Genomic DNA, 14,270 nt, shown 5'->3' with positions numbered 1-14,270 from the left:
GTGTATATATATATGGTCAAAAGAACTCTTTTGTTTGAGGAGCATGAAACAGGACTCTATTTTAATCAGAATACATAGCAAAATAACATAGACTTCCTTTCGGTGGTGAAAATGAAAACATTAAGCTATTTGGCAGCTAGGTCTTCTTGCTGACTAAAGGATTTCCGCATGCAATATGAAAATGTTATGATACTGCACCTTTATCCGTCACTGTTCTCTGTTGAATATTTTTAAATTTAGCCATTCTATACTCTGGAGCTCAGTCTGTCTCCTGTATTGGCCTTTCTATGCCCATTCTCTGCAAAGCATAGTGTAGAGGAAACTCAGGGCTGGGTACCTGGAGACTCTTGGCTGTGGTGCAAGCCACAGCTAGCCACAGTCCTGAATCGAGATGGACATTTCTGAATCAAAGCCCAAGCCTGGGATAAGGGAGGTAGACATACTAAGCTTTATTGAATTTTGCTGGGAGCTGGGTATTTAATTATCCTCAACTGCTCTGAAAAATCTCAGGCTCAACATTCTGGCAAGAGACCACCGTTTCTTTGCCTGCAAGAGCCTGCTGGACTCACGCTGGGATTTATTCTCCTCATAGCCCTCTCTAATGGACTCCAATTTGGCTGTTAATTGGAGAACAGGATGAGTCTGCTCTTGCTGGAACAGATAGTAGGGAACAGATGTACAATTCTGAGGTGTATGGGCAAAAGTAGCTCCTTCAGTTTCACAGAGGATGATCTGCTGTAAATACAGCATTTAGCATTGCTCAACAAACACTGCAAGTCTTAGGCCTGAGATGAAGGCAGAAAAAACACACTTGTTACACGGAGGTACAAGGAAGAACTTGCAAATATCTGCTTTTCTGATCTCCAAACCTTGTTATAATTTGGTACCACTTCACAACTTGAGTCCTTCCTCCCTGCGACGCTTCCTTCAGGCTTCATTTGAACTACAAACTTGCTGTGTGAGATTTGTAATGAGCAGGCTACCTACTGTTTGATGACATCTTGCCCAGAACTACTTTAAAAGACGACATGGGCTTTTAAAAATTCTAATGAATACCCTGGCAGAGGCATTTGGAAAATTCTAAATTTTTCATGTCACAGTGAAAAGTTTTAAACAAGCAGCCACCAGGCTGGGCTGGCTGTAGGAAAACATTCCTTTAATCCTGAAAAGCCCCCTTCGCAGCACTTTATTGCTGATCACTAGGAGTTGTGGAGTTAATAGAGAATGGGAATTCAAAAGCAGTTCTGCTGGAAATGGCTGATAAAGATGATTGCGCTGCGAAGCATGACTCTCGGAGGTCTTTTTTCTCTAAACTTGCAGTATCTGATCCATTGCGGCCTGAGAAGTCTCTGAACCAAGTTAGACTTTTTTTTTCCTGTGAGTAGTGATTGTGCAGTGTCATTAGGTATGGCCCCACCAAAATCATTCTTGTGGTCTCAGTGAGGAGAGTGAGCCTCCTGAGCTAAACACAGATGTTAATTTGGAAAAACCATCATGTTATGTACCTAACAAAGTGCTTGGCAAGCTGAAGGAAAACAGAGATTTGTATTGTTATTATTGTTTAATATATGAATAAAGGCTTCACTGGACTGAAATTGAATTTCAGCAGCCTTTCTGGAGGCAATTAAAACCATTAGCTCCATCAGCCAAGGCCAGCATTTTAATGTCTCTGAAACACTCAGGCTGCCAAAGTTAATTATTCATCCTTTTCTTAATTGGATTCAGATTGCATTTTAAAGGTGCAGCTTCAGTGGGGTTAGCTGAGCCTTAATTTTTCACCCCACCTCTCCTCCCTTCCCTCCCCCCAAGAAATGTCTCATAAGATATTGCTGCAAGCCTGTGCAGAAGGTTTGGAGAGTGGATTTCAGCCCAGGCTGGTGTCTGAACGTCTCACAGCAGATCTCAGTCGGTTCGATAAACCGGGTAAAAACCCTGTCATTGTAAGTAACTTCATGGTAGAAATGCTTCTTCGGGATCGCAAGCTCACCAGAAGGGACACTAAAATAGAACTTGCTTTTACGTTTGGACTTACATTTCATGACATGTCTTACATTTCCACCAGTAAAGTCTTACATTTCCACCAGTAAACAAATAACTTTAATTTCATAAAATATGTACACTGTATAAGCACATGCAAAAATATAATGTTCAGTGTTCTAGCAGTAAGTAACACTGAAATCCAAATGATAGGTATGATATAGTTCTTAGATTGCAGGGCTCATTTTTTTAGGGCTGTGAAACTTTTTTTGGTTCAAGAACTTGTCTTTTTTTAGAAGATGAATTGCTTTTTGGATAGGAAATTTCAAAAGTAGTTTAGAGGATGAAATTACTGCTTTTGCTGGCTAAACTGTGAAGTTGTAATTTGGTGTATGGACAAACCCTTTCAGGATCAGCTATGACAAACCTTGTTTTAAGTATTTGAGCTCAGCCCTTTGTCTGACACGTTGCCTCTAAAGGCAGACACAGAGGGATATTTTGCAGTGTGTAAGTACTTCCCTAGAATGTCCTGTCCTCTGGAGCAAGCCAGAAGTGCCCCTCTTCATAGAGCAGAAAACGTGCAGTCAAGAAAAAGGGACAGGGGTGCAAACTACACACAGGAGAAGGGGACGCCTGGAAGGGGATGCTGGGCAGAGAGAGCCCAGTGCTGCCCAGACAGATGCTCTGACCTGACCAGTTGCTGTGTTTCTGTAGCCCATTCAGCTTTTTGATGGGTTGTTGTTCTGTGTGGTACGTACAGTTGCTCATTAATGTAACATAAACAAAGAAGTTTGCCGTTCTGGATACAGATCAAACATTTTTTCATGTATAGCTTACTGAACAAGTCTTTCAGCCTCAATTGACCTTTACCAGATACTCTAGAGATGAAAAGTACCATCCCATTCTAATAATATATTTTCATCTGCCTGTGCGGTTATTTTTAAACAGAGGAGTTAGATGTCGCTCATTTTCTCGTTATTAACAACAGCATAGAGGAAAAAATATACATTTGGAGCCTGAATTGGTATCTTTCCAGGATTGTTTCTCAGGCCATCCAGGTGCCTGTGAGTTTCCAAAACAAAAATGTTTAGCAATGTACTGACTTCTTTTGTGCATGAGAATGAGGGTGAGACAGTAGACTATAACATTTCAGATGGGTGGAACTGCTGAAACCATCAGCTCTTTGTCCATGCTGTTAGCGACACTTGCCATGTAAAGGGTGTTACAGCCTGAACTGAAAGGGTGGGAGTTTTATAAGGAATGTGAATCTTTTATTTGACTGTTTGTCAAAGCTGAAACTGAGAAACATCTGTCTTTTATAGTGTTCATGATTACTAATGCACATGACTGCACGAGCTTGTTTCTTAGCTTTTCAGCTTGCTGCAGAGTAAGAGAATGACCTTATAAACTCAAAGAAGCAAAACTTTTTAGAAGAAAAGAATAATTTAATGTAGAGTGGGACAAGTGTGAGAATCAGGCTCATGGGACTACTTCACAGATTGCTCAATGTTTTATTTGGTACTTTTTAATGGTATTTTCTTTGGTAATAGCATTACAGCCTGATTAACATTTTTGTGCTGACTACAAGATCATCCCAAATTAGAGTCTTGTATTCCATGTCATGCACAAAGTCTGAAAATTTTCAAAAAGGCAAGCTGAGGTAAGATAAAATCAGCTTGTATCAGGGCATTGAAATTTATAGAAAATCGTTTCTTAATTGATGATGCACAATGCTTTGACAGTCCTGCTGTTTCTGAAAAATGCATGCTTGTTACCCCTTGCAATGAACACAGACACACAACACCCAGCTGTGCTGGAACAGCTGGGTTGTCAGAAATTAGTAGAGACTTGATATTTTAAATACAGCTTCTCTTCTCTCCTGCACCATATACCTGTCTTTAGAATCGGGGCTCCACACCCTGGTAATCATTCCAAGTCTGCTTTTCATGCCGAGTCCTTCCCGTCACACTCCGTATCACTCACAGAAAGGAGTTGGTTTCACCAGCTAGAGCCGCTGTGGACAGGGATCGCTCTCTTCTGCACCTCCAACCCAACAATTCAGTCTGAGAACAGCTATCACAGGCTCCACCTTTTCCATAATAAACAAAAAATGGTTCAAAACTACCTACAGGCTTTCTGACCCTCACACTAGGCAAGAGGAGAGTGTGAACTACACCGATGTTGCTTTTGAAACAGCTGTTACCAGGTTGATGCGGGTGTTGATGAAAGAGCATCATTCTTAAAGCATCATCAGATTTTGGTTGCATTGACCACAGCAAGAGCAATTTCCAGGTGTTCATAGGTGTGGGGACCTATGTAGGTTATTTTAGGTTTAAATGAATCTTTTACATTTTGTTGATAAGTGATTTTGTTTCACCCTTTTTTCTTTCTAAGTAATACAGGCTCCACTTGGGAGAACTTGATTCGTGTCTTGTCTTGCGCTGCAGGGGATTCTGGAGGAAAACTGAGCTAAAAGCTGCAGAAAGACTTTCTTAGAGGCACTTTAATTATGACTGAAATTAGTCAGAAAGAGATGTTTGTGTGTTCGTTATCTTCTCTTGGATGTACTATGGAAAAAAACAAAGGCTTTACTTCTTGCCCATTTCCACTAGATGTATCCCCTGTATCTTCTGTCCTTGTTGGTGACAGTAAGACCTTACCTTTCCTTTGCAGATCTTGTCCACCTTTGCCAATACAAACACTGTGGCAGACCACTGTAAATCTAAATGAGCACTGAGCAGCTTTGACCTCTGTAGGGAACATTTTCTGGCTGCAGGTGTTGGGAGTGAAAGAAAGCCTTGAATTGATGAGAAATACTGATTTCAGAGTGACTTGAAGCTGGAAAAGCTTCCTTTGCTCCCCTCCTCCCTCCGTAGAACTGCAAGCCACCTGTAGCAAGAGAAAGGGCTGTGTGTCGGAGCAATCAGGAAATCAGGTCCGTGCATTTTGGACATGAATATCCCTGATGAGGAAATCACTTCTAAACTGCCCAATTTACCACACAAGTTATTCCTCTTTCAGGAGTAATCTGTGAAGCATGGCTATACATGGCTTCTCTGCGGAAAGAGGGATGATAGGAGCTCTTTTGTAGAAATTATATAGACCTTTTAAGTCGATCCAGCACACAGAACCCTTTTGTTTCTGTAATTGATGCTGTCCAAGTCAGGGGAAAGAAATGTGTCTTTGGCTGAAAGAGAAAAATACTGAAAAGCTGCATCATATTTCCTAGGAACTGTAACACCATAGCAACAGTTGTCTTTCAATGCTGCTGCTGCATCACTTTATAGTTCTCAGATTGCTGAGCGAGCCAGTCTATTCTGCTGTAAAACTTACCGCATGAGTTGATACTGTTGGCAGATAATTACAAGAAAATTGTACATATACAACACATCGGTTTTGTCTGTATTTAAAAAGATTTTTTTTTTCTCCGAACCACATAGCATTTTTCTCCTTTAAAAGGAATTTTAGTGGGAGGTTTATTGGTAGAACTGGTTGAGTTTGATAACCCCTGATGAAATACTTTGTTGAGGGGGGGAATTTTTATTGTGTATGTGGAAAATAATATAAAATCCCAATCTGCGAGAAAGTATAATTTTTTATTAGATTTACAATAAAAAAATTGGAAAATATATTGTTCCTTTCAGTATTTTTCAGAATAAATAAATATTTGGGATGAGTTTTCAGCGAGGAATTTAATTTATAGTGATTAGACATTGAAATAAAAAGATAGTATTTCAAACATAAAAATCAAAACTTTTTGATGAACCACAATTTTTTTTCAAATGTTCAGTTTATGAAAATGTCAATTCTATCCAAATTCAAGTCAGGAAAAATGTTTGAAAATTCTTCTGAGATGAGAAAACTTTTTCCTGCCTAGTTCTGTTCTACTTATTATGTATTAATACCGCCTGGCTCCCTTTGTTGGGAGTGGCTTTTTTGTCATTCTTTTATGAGAACTTGCATGGAAAATTAAAGCACATGTTCTGATTAATTTAGGATGAATGGTCAAAGCACACTGTCCCTCCCCCATTGAATCTGTCCAGGTTTTAACATGGATCCTAGTGGCGGGCACTGTGGAGTTACAGATTAAATGTTCGTGAAAACGGAATTATTTCTACAAAAGGTACCTGTAGGTAAAAACAGAGGCCGAGACGAGAGGCTTACGCTCTGACTGCTCATGCTGGGTATTTCTGTGGTGCTCTATTCTGTAGATGTCAGTCCAGGTCCCTCAACGGGCACTGAAAACGTGCTACATTAAACAAAACAAGCGAGCTATAAATGGCCTGTGATTTATGGGTGATCTTGGTTTGTCAGTTCTCACTGCTGTGAAGCACTTCTGGTATTTGCACAAGGCTGTAAATTATTGCAGCGTGAGAGCATTAGCAAAGTGCCCTGCGAGCTGTGAAAGATCCCATTGCTGACATTGTTTGTGCAGCCCAACAAACTGCTCTGATCTCAGGCTTGGCGATATCGCAGCAGCAAAGAAACCAGCTTCTTCGGAGGAAACACTGGCTTCTGAAAAATAAGAGGGAACCAAAATGCCGTAGGCGTGCGGATGCCCTGGCTGTGTGACCGAGTTTGAATTGGTTCTTCATTTCCCGTGTTAAAACCAGCAGCGAATGATTGTGAACATCAGCTTATACATGGGCGGATGGAGGAGGAAACACGACATGCAGGGAGCTGACCTGTGGTTCTGCAGTGTAATCAATTAATAGTTTTTATTTCGTTTTTACTTTGTGTACAGCTGACAAGAGAACACCAGGTGGCCCTCTCCTCCATCACTTACATTGGCTGTGCTCTGTCCATCTTCTGCTTGATGATCACCCTGGTCACATTTGCTGTATTGTCGTGAGTAATTTTAACTTAATACCTGCTGAGCAGCTATTGTGCAGAAAGCCACGCGGTGCCTTTCAGGCCACTGGTTAGGATCCCTTCAGGTGCTCAGGATAAAACAAAGGCTATTAATTCTACAACCTTCCTTAATTAGATTCTGCATATGTATTTGTAACAGTTGGTTTGTTATTTCTAAATTACTTTCATTTCCTGAAATGGGGTGGTCTTTATATAGCAAGCTATTTCCATTCTGTGAAGGATTTAAAAAAAATTTTTTTTTTACACTCTCCATGTTTTGCGATAGTTCAGGAATTTTGCAAGGAGGCTGCAGGGGGGCTTGGTCTGGAGCTTGGGGCAAGTATAATATGAGCAAGCACTGCAGGATCACCCTCTCTCTACCCCCTAGACACATTTTTGGATTACTTGGAGTGTATGATTATTGCTTCTTTTGGCTTTTCGACTGTCTTGTCTTTAAGGCAGTGTGTTTATAAAAGTACACCCAGAAAGGAAGGCTCAGTCAACATTAGCTGCCTCACTTCTGTTTCATACAGCTTGTAAACAATTACATCATATAACCAGTATTTATTTTCAAGTATTTTCAAGTTTTCTAATGTGTTGCTTTAGGAGGATGAAGGACACTAAAGGCAGTGCGAAATTCACCCCATGGCTTACGTTTAAATCCTCCGGATCTCTGTAGCCTCCTGCCTGTAACACAGCAGCCCCTTCGAGGGCTCTGCACTGGGAAGGTTTCTGCCATGGGGCACTCAACGTCTTTATGGCTGTTTGTATTCCAGCAGTGACAACTGAGTTTGAGGCCTAGTGATACTTAATACAAACATTTCTGAAAAAGCATTCATAGAGGTTTCTGTCTAAATAAAAAACAGAAAACCTGACAAAGAATCACAGAATCACAGAATGGTCGGGGTTGGAAGGGACCTCTGTGGGTCATCTAGTCCAACCCCCCTGCCGAAGCAGGGTCACCTAGAGAAGGCTGCACAGGACCATGTCCAGGCGGGTCTTGAATATCTCCAGAGAAGGAGATTCCACAACCTCCCTGGGCAGCCTGTGCCAGGGCTCCGTCACCCTCAGAGTGAAGAAGTTCTTCCTGTCCTGTCACTGGGCACCACTGAAAAGAGTCTGGCCTCATCCTCCTGACACCCACCCTGCAGATATTTATAGGCATTTCTAAGGTCCCCTCTCAGCCTTCTCTTCTCCAAGCTGAACAAGCCCAGCTCCCTCAGCCTGTCCTCGTAGGAGAGATGCTCCAGTCCCCTCGTAGCCCTCTGCTGGACTCTCTCCAGTAGCTCCTCATCTTTCTTGAACTGGGGAGCCCAGAACTGGACACAGTACTGCAGATGGAGCCTCACCAGGGCAGAGTAGAGGGGAAGGAGAACCTCCCTCGACCTGCTGGCCACACTCTTCTTGATGCACCCCAGGATGCCATTGGCCTTCTTGGCAACCAGGGCACACTGCTGGCTCATGGTTAACTTGTCATCCCCCAGCACACCCAGGTCCCTCTGCGCAGAGCTGCTCTCCAGCAGGTCTGCCCCTAGCCTGTACTGGTGCATTGGGTTGTTCCTCCCCAGGTGCAGGACCCTGCACTTGCCCTTGTTGAACTTCATCAGGTTCCTCTGCGCCCAACTTTCCAGCCTGTCCAGGTCACGCTGAATGGCAGCACAGCCTGCCGGTGTATGCACCACCCCTCCCAGTTTTGTGTCATCAGCAAACTTGCTGAGGGTACACTCTAACTCTTCATCCAGGCCATTGATGGGTGAAGTTACTTGTCTGAGGTTTCACAGCAGATTGGGAGCACAGCAAGGAATGGGATTCTTGTCTGCTTTCGCACACTAAATCATGTTCCTCCTACTCAAGAGTTTAATTTTTTATTTCTGTGCATAAGCGTGTCTTTTCGCTATCCTGCTAAGAGGCCACTTTCTAGAAAAAAGGACTTGCTGAAACCCAGCAAACTGATTGCAATGTTTGTTTGTTCCAAATCCTGTGTTATTTCCAAGTGTCAAGATCTGTGTTGATCATACTTGGATTAAGTGTATCACACGTGGCAAAACCCATGTCTGGCATTGCGCTGTTGGCATGTTTAGGCTAAGGGGAATGATTCGCTCCGTTTTTGTCTGAGTGCAAAACTGGATGTTATTGTGTTGGAAAAGAAAGAGGAGCAAAAGGAGCTGGTATTGCTGCTGCTGGACTGCAGGCTCCTTGAGAAATTGAAGGCAGACTGAAGATTTGGAAAGAGAGCTTGGGCTCAGCTGGCTGTCACAGGGTTAAGCACCCCACCTACATACAGGATCATTTAAACTGCCAATTAAAACTAATTTGATTAGGTTTTCACTGGAGAGCAGGGCCTCATTAAACAGCTGAAGTGAAATTTTGCAATGCAGTGTTAGATGTCCATGAGGTAAGTGGAGAGGAATCTGGCAAGTTCTTTGCTGCTCCATGTACTGGCAACAATGACTGCTTCCCAGGAGGGCAGTCCTGATTGCCTTCTGGGTAACGATGTTCCAGTTTGCGACTACATGAAGTTCCTTATTAGAAAGCCATTGGCACCAGGCAGCACAAGCTGTCTCTTCAAATTACTTCTAGGACATCGATACTTCTTGTCGTCTCCCTCTTCACTCCCTGCTAACTGAGCACTGGCTACAACAGGGCTGACAGCGAGCCGTGGTCCGGCCCTTGTCACCCTGCTGCAGGGGCCACGCATGATGTGTCACCAGCAGTTGCAAAAGTCGTCACCGTCCGGCGCAATACAACGGAAAGAATGGAGCGCGTACTGCTGCGTGGAGGAAGCACTGCCGCGCACACAGCCAAGCGGCCCGGGTCTCCTGAGATGACAGAAGCAGTCTGTAGGGAATGGCAGGCAGAAAACCTGTTATCACTAGTACTGTCCTTTTTTTAAGGAGAAGAATAAGAGTATGCGAAAGGCCTGAAATGTTCAGACAAGTTTTTTTGTTTGTTTTCTACTTCCCATTTCTGGATGAGAACAGAAACACGAGGTCAGAGGACTCCCAGGAAAGAGTGTTCTTGTCAGATTTCCAGCCTTTTTTTGCAAAGCCAAGAGAGATAGGTTCAAATGAGGTTGTAATCAAGGTCAGGTCTCTGTCAAGGCAGGCACTGCCCATCCGTACATCCTGTGCTCAAAACATAATACTAATTCAAGGTCAAAACAGTAACCAGAGTCTTTTCATGTTCACTTGTTTCTAACACAGGCAAATACCAATGAAATAAAACCAGAAACTCCATGGTGTGGTGTGGAGTAGATGGTGCAAGGTGCAGTATGCTTTATGCGAGGTGCAGATCTGACTTCCTTGACAGCTCGGCACCATTCAGGATCAAGCTCTTTGTTAATATTCTATCACAAGTCATCAGCAGAGCTAGTCAATGTGCAAATCAGTCTTTCTCCTGCCTTCAGGATGGCAGCAGAATGTGCAAGAAAGCAGTTAGGTACCACTCCATCCTGGTGCAAGAAGTGCTAAGAAGACATCATGATAACCCCACCAAAACAAGTGACCAAAAGCCAATCAAAATACTTGATGATAAACCATAAAAGCGTTTAGGCTTCCTGGAATTCTGTTTTATTCACCTGTCTTTCTATATTCTGCCAGGTCTGTGAGCACCATCCGCAACCAGCGCTATCACATCCACGCCAATCTGTCCTTTGCTGTCTTGGTGGCTCAGATCCTGCTTCTCACCAGCTTTCAGTTCAGCCCTGGAACGGTAAGAGCTGGAAAGAGCGACTGTCTGTTTTACGAGGCGCCTGCATGGAATGAATGCCACGTGCCACATGCAAGAAAGTGTCTTGCATGTGAGATCTCCCGTTTTTAACACACCTTAGCCAAAAACGACATCCTGCAACACTGGATAAAGCCCTCTGTGCATCCGAATTTTGTTATCTTAGTATCGGCCGCGTGTGGATGTTTGCAGAACTGAGGGAAATATGCACCCATCAAATGGAAAAATCAGCACAGTAATGGAGTGCGTTTCAGTCCTGTGTTTAAATGGCATGGCTGACTTCTGCCTGACACGGCTTAGGCTTTCTCTTATCCATTCCCTGTACTGAAAACTGTAGGAATTCTATACTGGAGAAAATTGTATGAATTTTGTATTTAAGTAAGGTATTTGTATCTCTCTTAGGGTTTTGGATTAGGTTTTTTGGCGGGGGAGGGGGTGTTTGGGTATTTTTAATTGTCTGTTCTCTGCTAAGGTACAGTTTGCCTTTTTTTTTCCACATTAAAAAATCATCTTATTTTTGTTGGAAGGTAATGAGCTTCCTGATGGAGCTGTGGCAATTTCTTCTGCTTTTGCAGAGAGCAAAACAGAGGATGTTTGTTTTTTGCTCATAAAGCTTTATTTTTGTGGTAGAATATGCTGTTGTTCTGAACAGCAGATTTATTGATCATGATCTCTGCTCTTGAAATTTAGATAAATTTTAAGTCTGATTCATGTTAATTTGACCTGAGTAACAATCAATGAGAAAGGTACAGCAGCTAATGTTTAATTAGCCAGAGATGGCAGAAAGTATTACCTCTAAGGATCGTTGTGCGAGAGTTTAATCTGAGATCCTCAGTATCATAAATCATGTATATACTTCTCTGGGCATCAAAGACAACCATTTAAGCAAAGGACAAGCATCTTCATATTGCTTACATGGTACTTTAGCTCTACGCTTGTATGGGCTTTTTCTGCCTGATCACATAGATCGGAACTTGAAATTACAGATTGATTTTATCAATCTGCTACAGGTGGGAATTCCTTACGCAGACTACCAGGATCTAAACCTTTAAAACTGGCGTCTAAAACAGCTGGGTTAGATTAAGGTGAATATGCCAAGTTAACAGTTTTACGTACTGCACGCTCTGTTCTCACTAGCTTTGACATCAGTTTTGATGGCTTTAATTGCTGCTTTAACTAGACTGCTGAATGGTAGTTTAGAAAAAGAGGGAGGCAGTATTTACACTAGAAGGTGTAATTTTTTTAATCTTCTGCTTCTGCCGAAGATGGGTGTATCTCGTGCTAAACAGTTTATAAGTGCCCTTGCCTGAGAGGACAAGTGGTACCAGTTTGCTTGAGGAAATACACTGCAACAGGGAATGGCAACCTAGAGACCGTCCCTGAGCTGGCATCGCTTTCTTGCATGGCTGCCTGTAGACTCTCCATCCTTTTCCCATCTCCAGGGATATTTAGTTTTTGATTCTAGATATAGCATACAATATTCTTCTAGTAATTTCAGATGTATTATTTAGTCATTTACAATTTATACTGCAGCAATTTTTGTAAAGTAGGAGTGATTTTTAACCACAAAAGTCTATTTCCACGAATAGGACTTTGATCTTTCTAGTACATCCAAGAACATTTCTTTTTTTTTTTTCTCAAAAAGCTGGTCCTTGATACCTGATATCAGTAGTGCTATAAGTAGTCCTAAATGATCATGGCATATTCCAGGAATGCAGTTACTCCTGAAACCAGGATAGCTTTCTTCTAGAGAAAGCAAATATGTGCGAAGGCACACAGCATTTTCTTCTTATACTGCCAAGTCCCTGAGATATCTTTGCTATTCGCATGCCAGTCTAATGACTTCCCTGAGACTTTCAGCAATAGATGAATTTGTTTCTTCAGAGAGGTTTCCTGTCATAGTAACTTACTCTCTGCTACAGACTAGAGAGCACTGTTTTTTAACTGAATCCCAAACAGCCGTGTGCATTTAAAAATAATTAACCATCTCTAGGCTACTAAAGCCTTCCAAAGACGTAAGTATGTTTGTGAGAGAAAGTGAAGTATTATTTAGACACAGGAAAATGAAATTTGAAGTATAGTGTGTTAGGCAGCACTGTGTTTTTCTAGCACAACTGGAAAATTTAATGTGTCTACTATCTGCGGTTCTGTATCAGCGTATTGAGCTGTTTCTCACTCCGTACTCCTGCATGGCATTGCTTAAACTCTTCCAGAGAGATGAAATGAGCTACTTTTGTTTATGACACATGTATCTGCAGAAATTCAAGACTGTGTATCAGCGCAGCATGTAGATTGCAGGGAAGGACATTTTCAGAGGGTTTTGTATAGTGCAGTGAGATTGCCACTTAAATTGAAAACACTCTTATAAGTTGAACTCAAAAAATGTATGCAAATTTACCTATCTGTTTTAAGACTGTCCTCAGTAAACAAATGAGTATTTTTTTTTCTGAGAGGCCTTTCTGAGAGTCTGCTTTACTTTCTCAATAACTATAACATGATAGGCCTTGCTACTGGCTGGGCTGATTTTTGTATTTCCACAGACTCACAAGTAGTCAGCAGTGAGAGTAACAGTAATGAGAGCCGTCTTTTTACAGCTAGTCTGCTAAAAGTGGTGTGCATCGTATGATACAGCAAGGGATACCTCCTTGTTTTTGATATGTAAAGTCACAACTTTTCAGGGCCTTTTTCAAGAAGACAATTCTGTCATTTAAGAATATCTTCAAAGTAAAAATTAAGGCACAAATACAGAATGAGCAGCAACGTTGCTGTGGATTTTGTGTAAAAATCTGCAACTTGGCGTTATACAAAATTATAAACAGGCCATTGTACTGCTACTTCACTATATTTTATTTTTCTGCTGTTTTGTGATTGATATTGTTTAGCTACTCATAAATTGGAAAGTATCCATTTGACAGAACTAGCTTGTAAGGCAGCTTTACGTTGCATTTATATTTTCATGGACTAATCTAGTAGAAATCAGAAGGCATTAAAATGGATTTCATAGCCTTATGATAGAATTAACTGGAAAGGTTTTTACAGTTTTTGTCAGTAAGCAAATCTGGTTTATTTGTATGTCACCGAACGTTGCGAAGTACTGAAACACTTACGGATCTCACTTACATGAATGAATTAAACTCAAAGTTACTGCTTTTTAGTACATGTAGTCCCAATGGATTTGCATTAGAATGTCCTTGCACTAGCACAGAACCAGCTGAGTAGAAGTTAGAAGGTAGAGGAAAGCTTCAAATTTCGTTGTACTATCAAGTCCCAACATTTTAATTTTCATTAGTGCACAATATCCTGAACCATCAACAAAAAGATAAAATGCCAGCACAGGGTGGCTAAGCTAATGCAACAAAGGGAACGAATTACTAACATCTGAAGACCACTGTGGCAGCAAACTGATTCCTACTGGTAATGCTTCCTCAGCACATAGACTCCACCTGCCTGGATACCTTACTGGGACTTGTCCCGGTGAGGAAGGAAAACCTTGAAGGGGAAAAAAAAAGTCTTCCCATTTACATGGACTGCATGCAGGCAACCCCTCTGAAATTCTGTAGGTGTCACAGAGGGGATGTTACAACTACCGAGCAGAATGACCATCATCAGTATGCTACAAGATGCGAAACTGAGATATAGCTGGGACTCGTTCCAAGAGCGCGTTTAAAATGTACTTTCACTGAAAGCAAACCAAACAAGGTTATCTTGTGGTAAGA

General features: G+C 41.8%; 1 protein-coding gene across 2 annotated transcripts in view; it reads left to right on the top strand.

The window, feature by feature from the left end:
- The window catches only part of ADGRD1 (adhesion G protein-coupled receptor D1), a 158,514-nt gene that overhangs the window by 98,501 nt on the left and 45,743 nt on the right, over positions 1–14,270 (top strand). For both annotated transcript variants that reach the window (XM_009932471.2, XM_075434725.1), the window contains 2 exons: positions 6,722–6,825; positions 10,428–10,539. In XM_009932471.2, the coding sequence (XP_009930773.1) occupies positions 6,722–6,825; positions 10,428–10,539 (216 nt within the window). The remainder of the gene's footprint in view (positions 1–6,721; positions 6,826–10,427; positions 10,540–14,270) is intronic.

This window comes from Opisthocomus hoazin, chromosome 13, assembly GCF_030867145.1.
Source record: "Opisthocomus hoazin isolate bOpiHoa1 chromosome 13, bOpiHoa1.hap1, whole genome shotgun sequence".
Lineage (NCBI taxonomy): Eukaryota > Metazoa > Chordata > Aves > Opisthocomiformes > Opisthocomidae > Opisthocomus > Opisthocomus hoazin.
The sequence above is the reverse complement of the archived record's forward strand: the minus strand, read 5'-3'. Positions and strand labels throughout refer to the sequence as shown.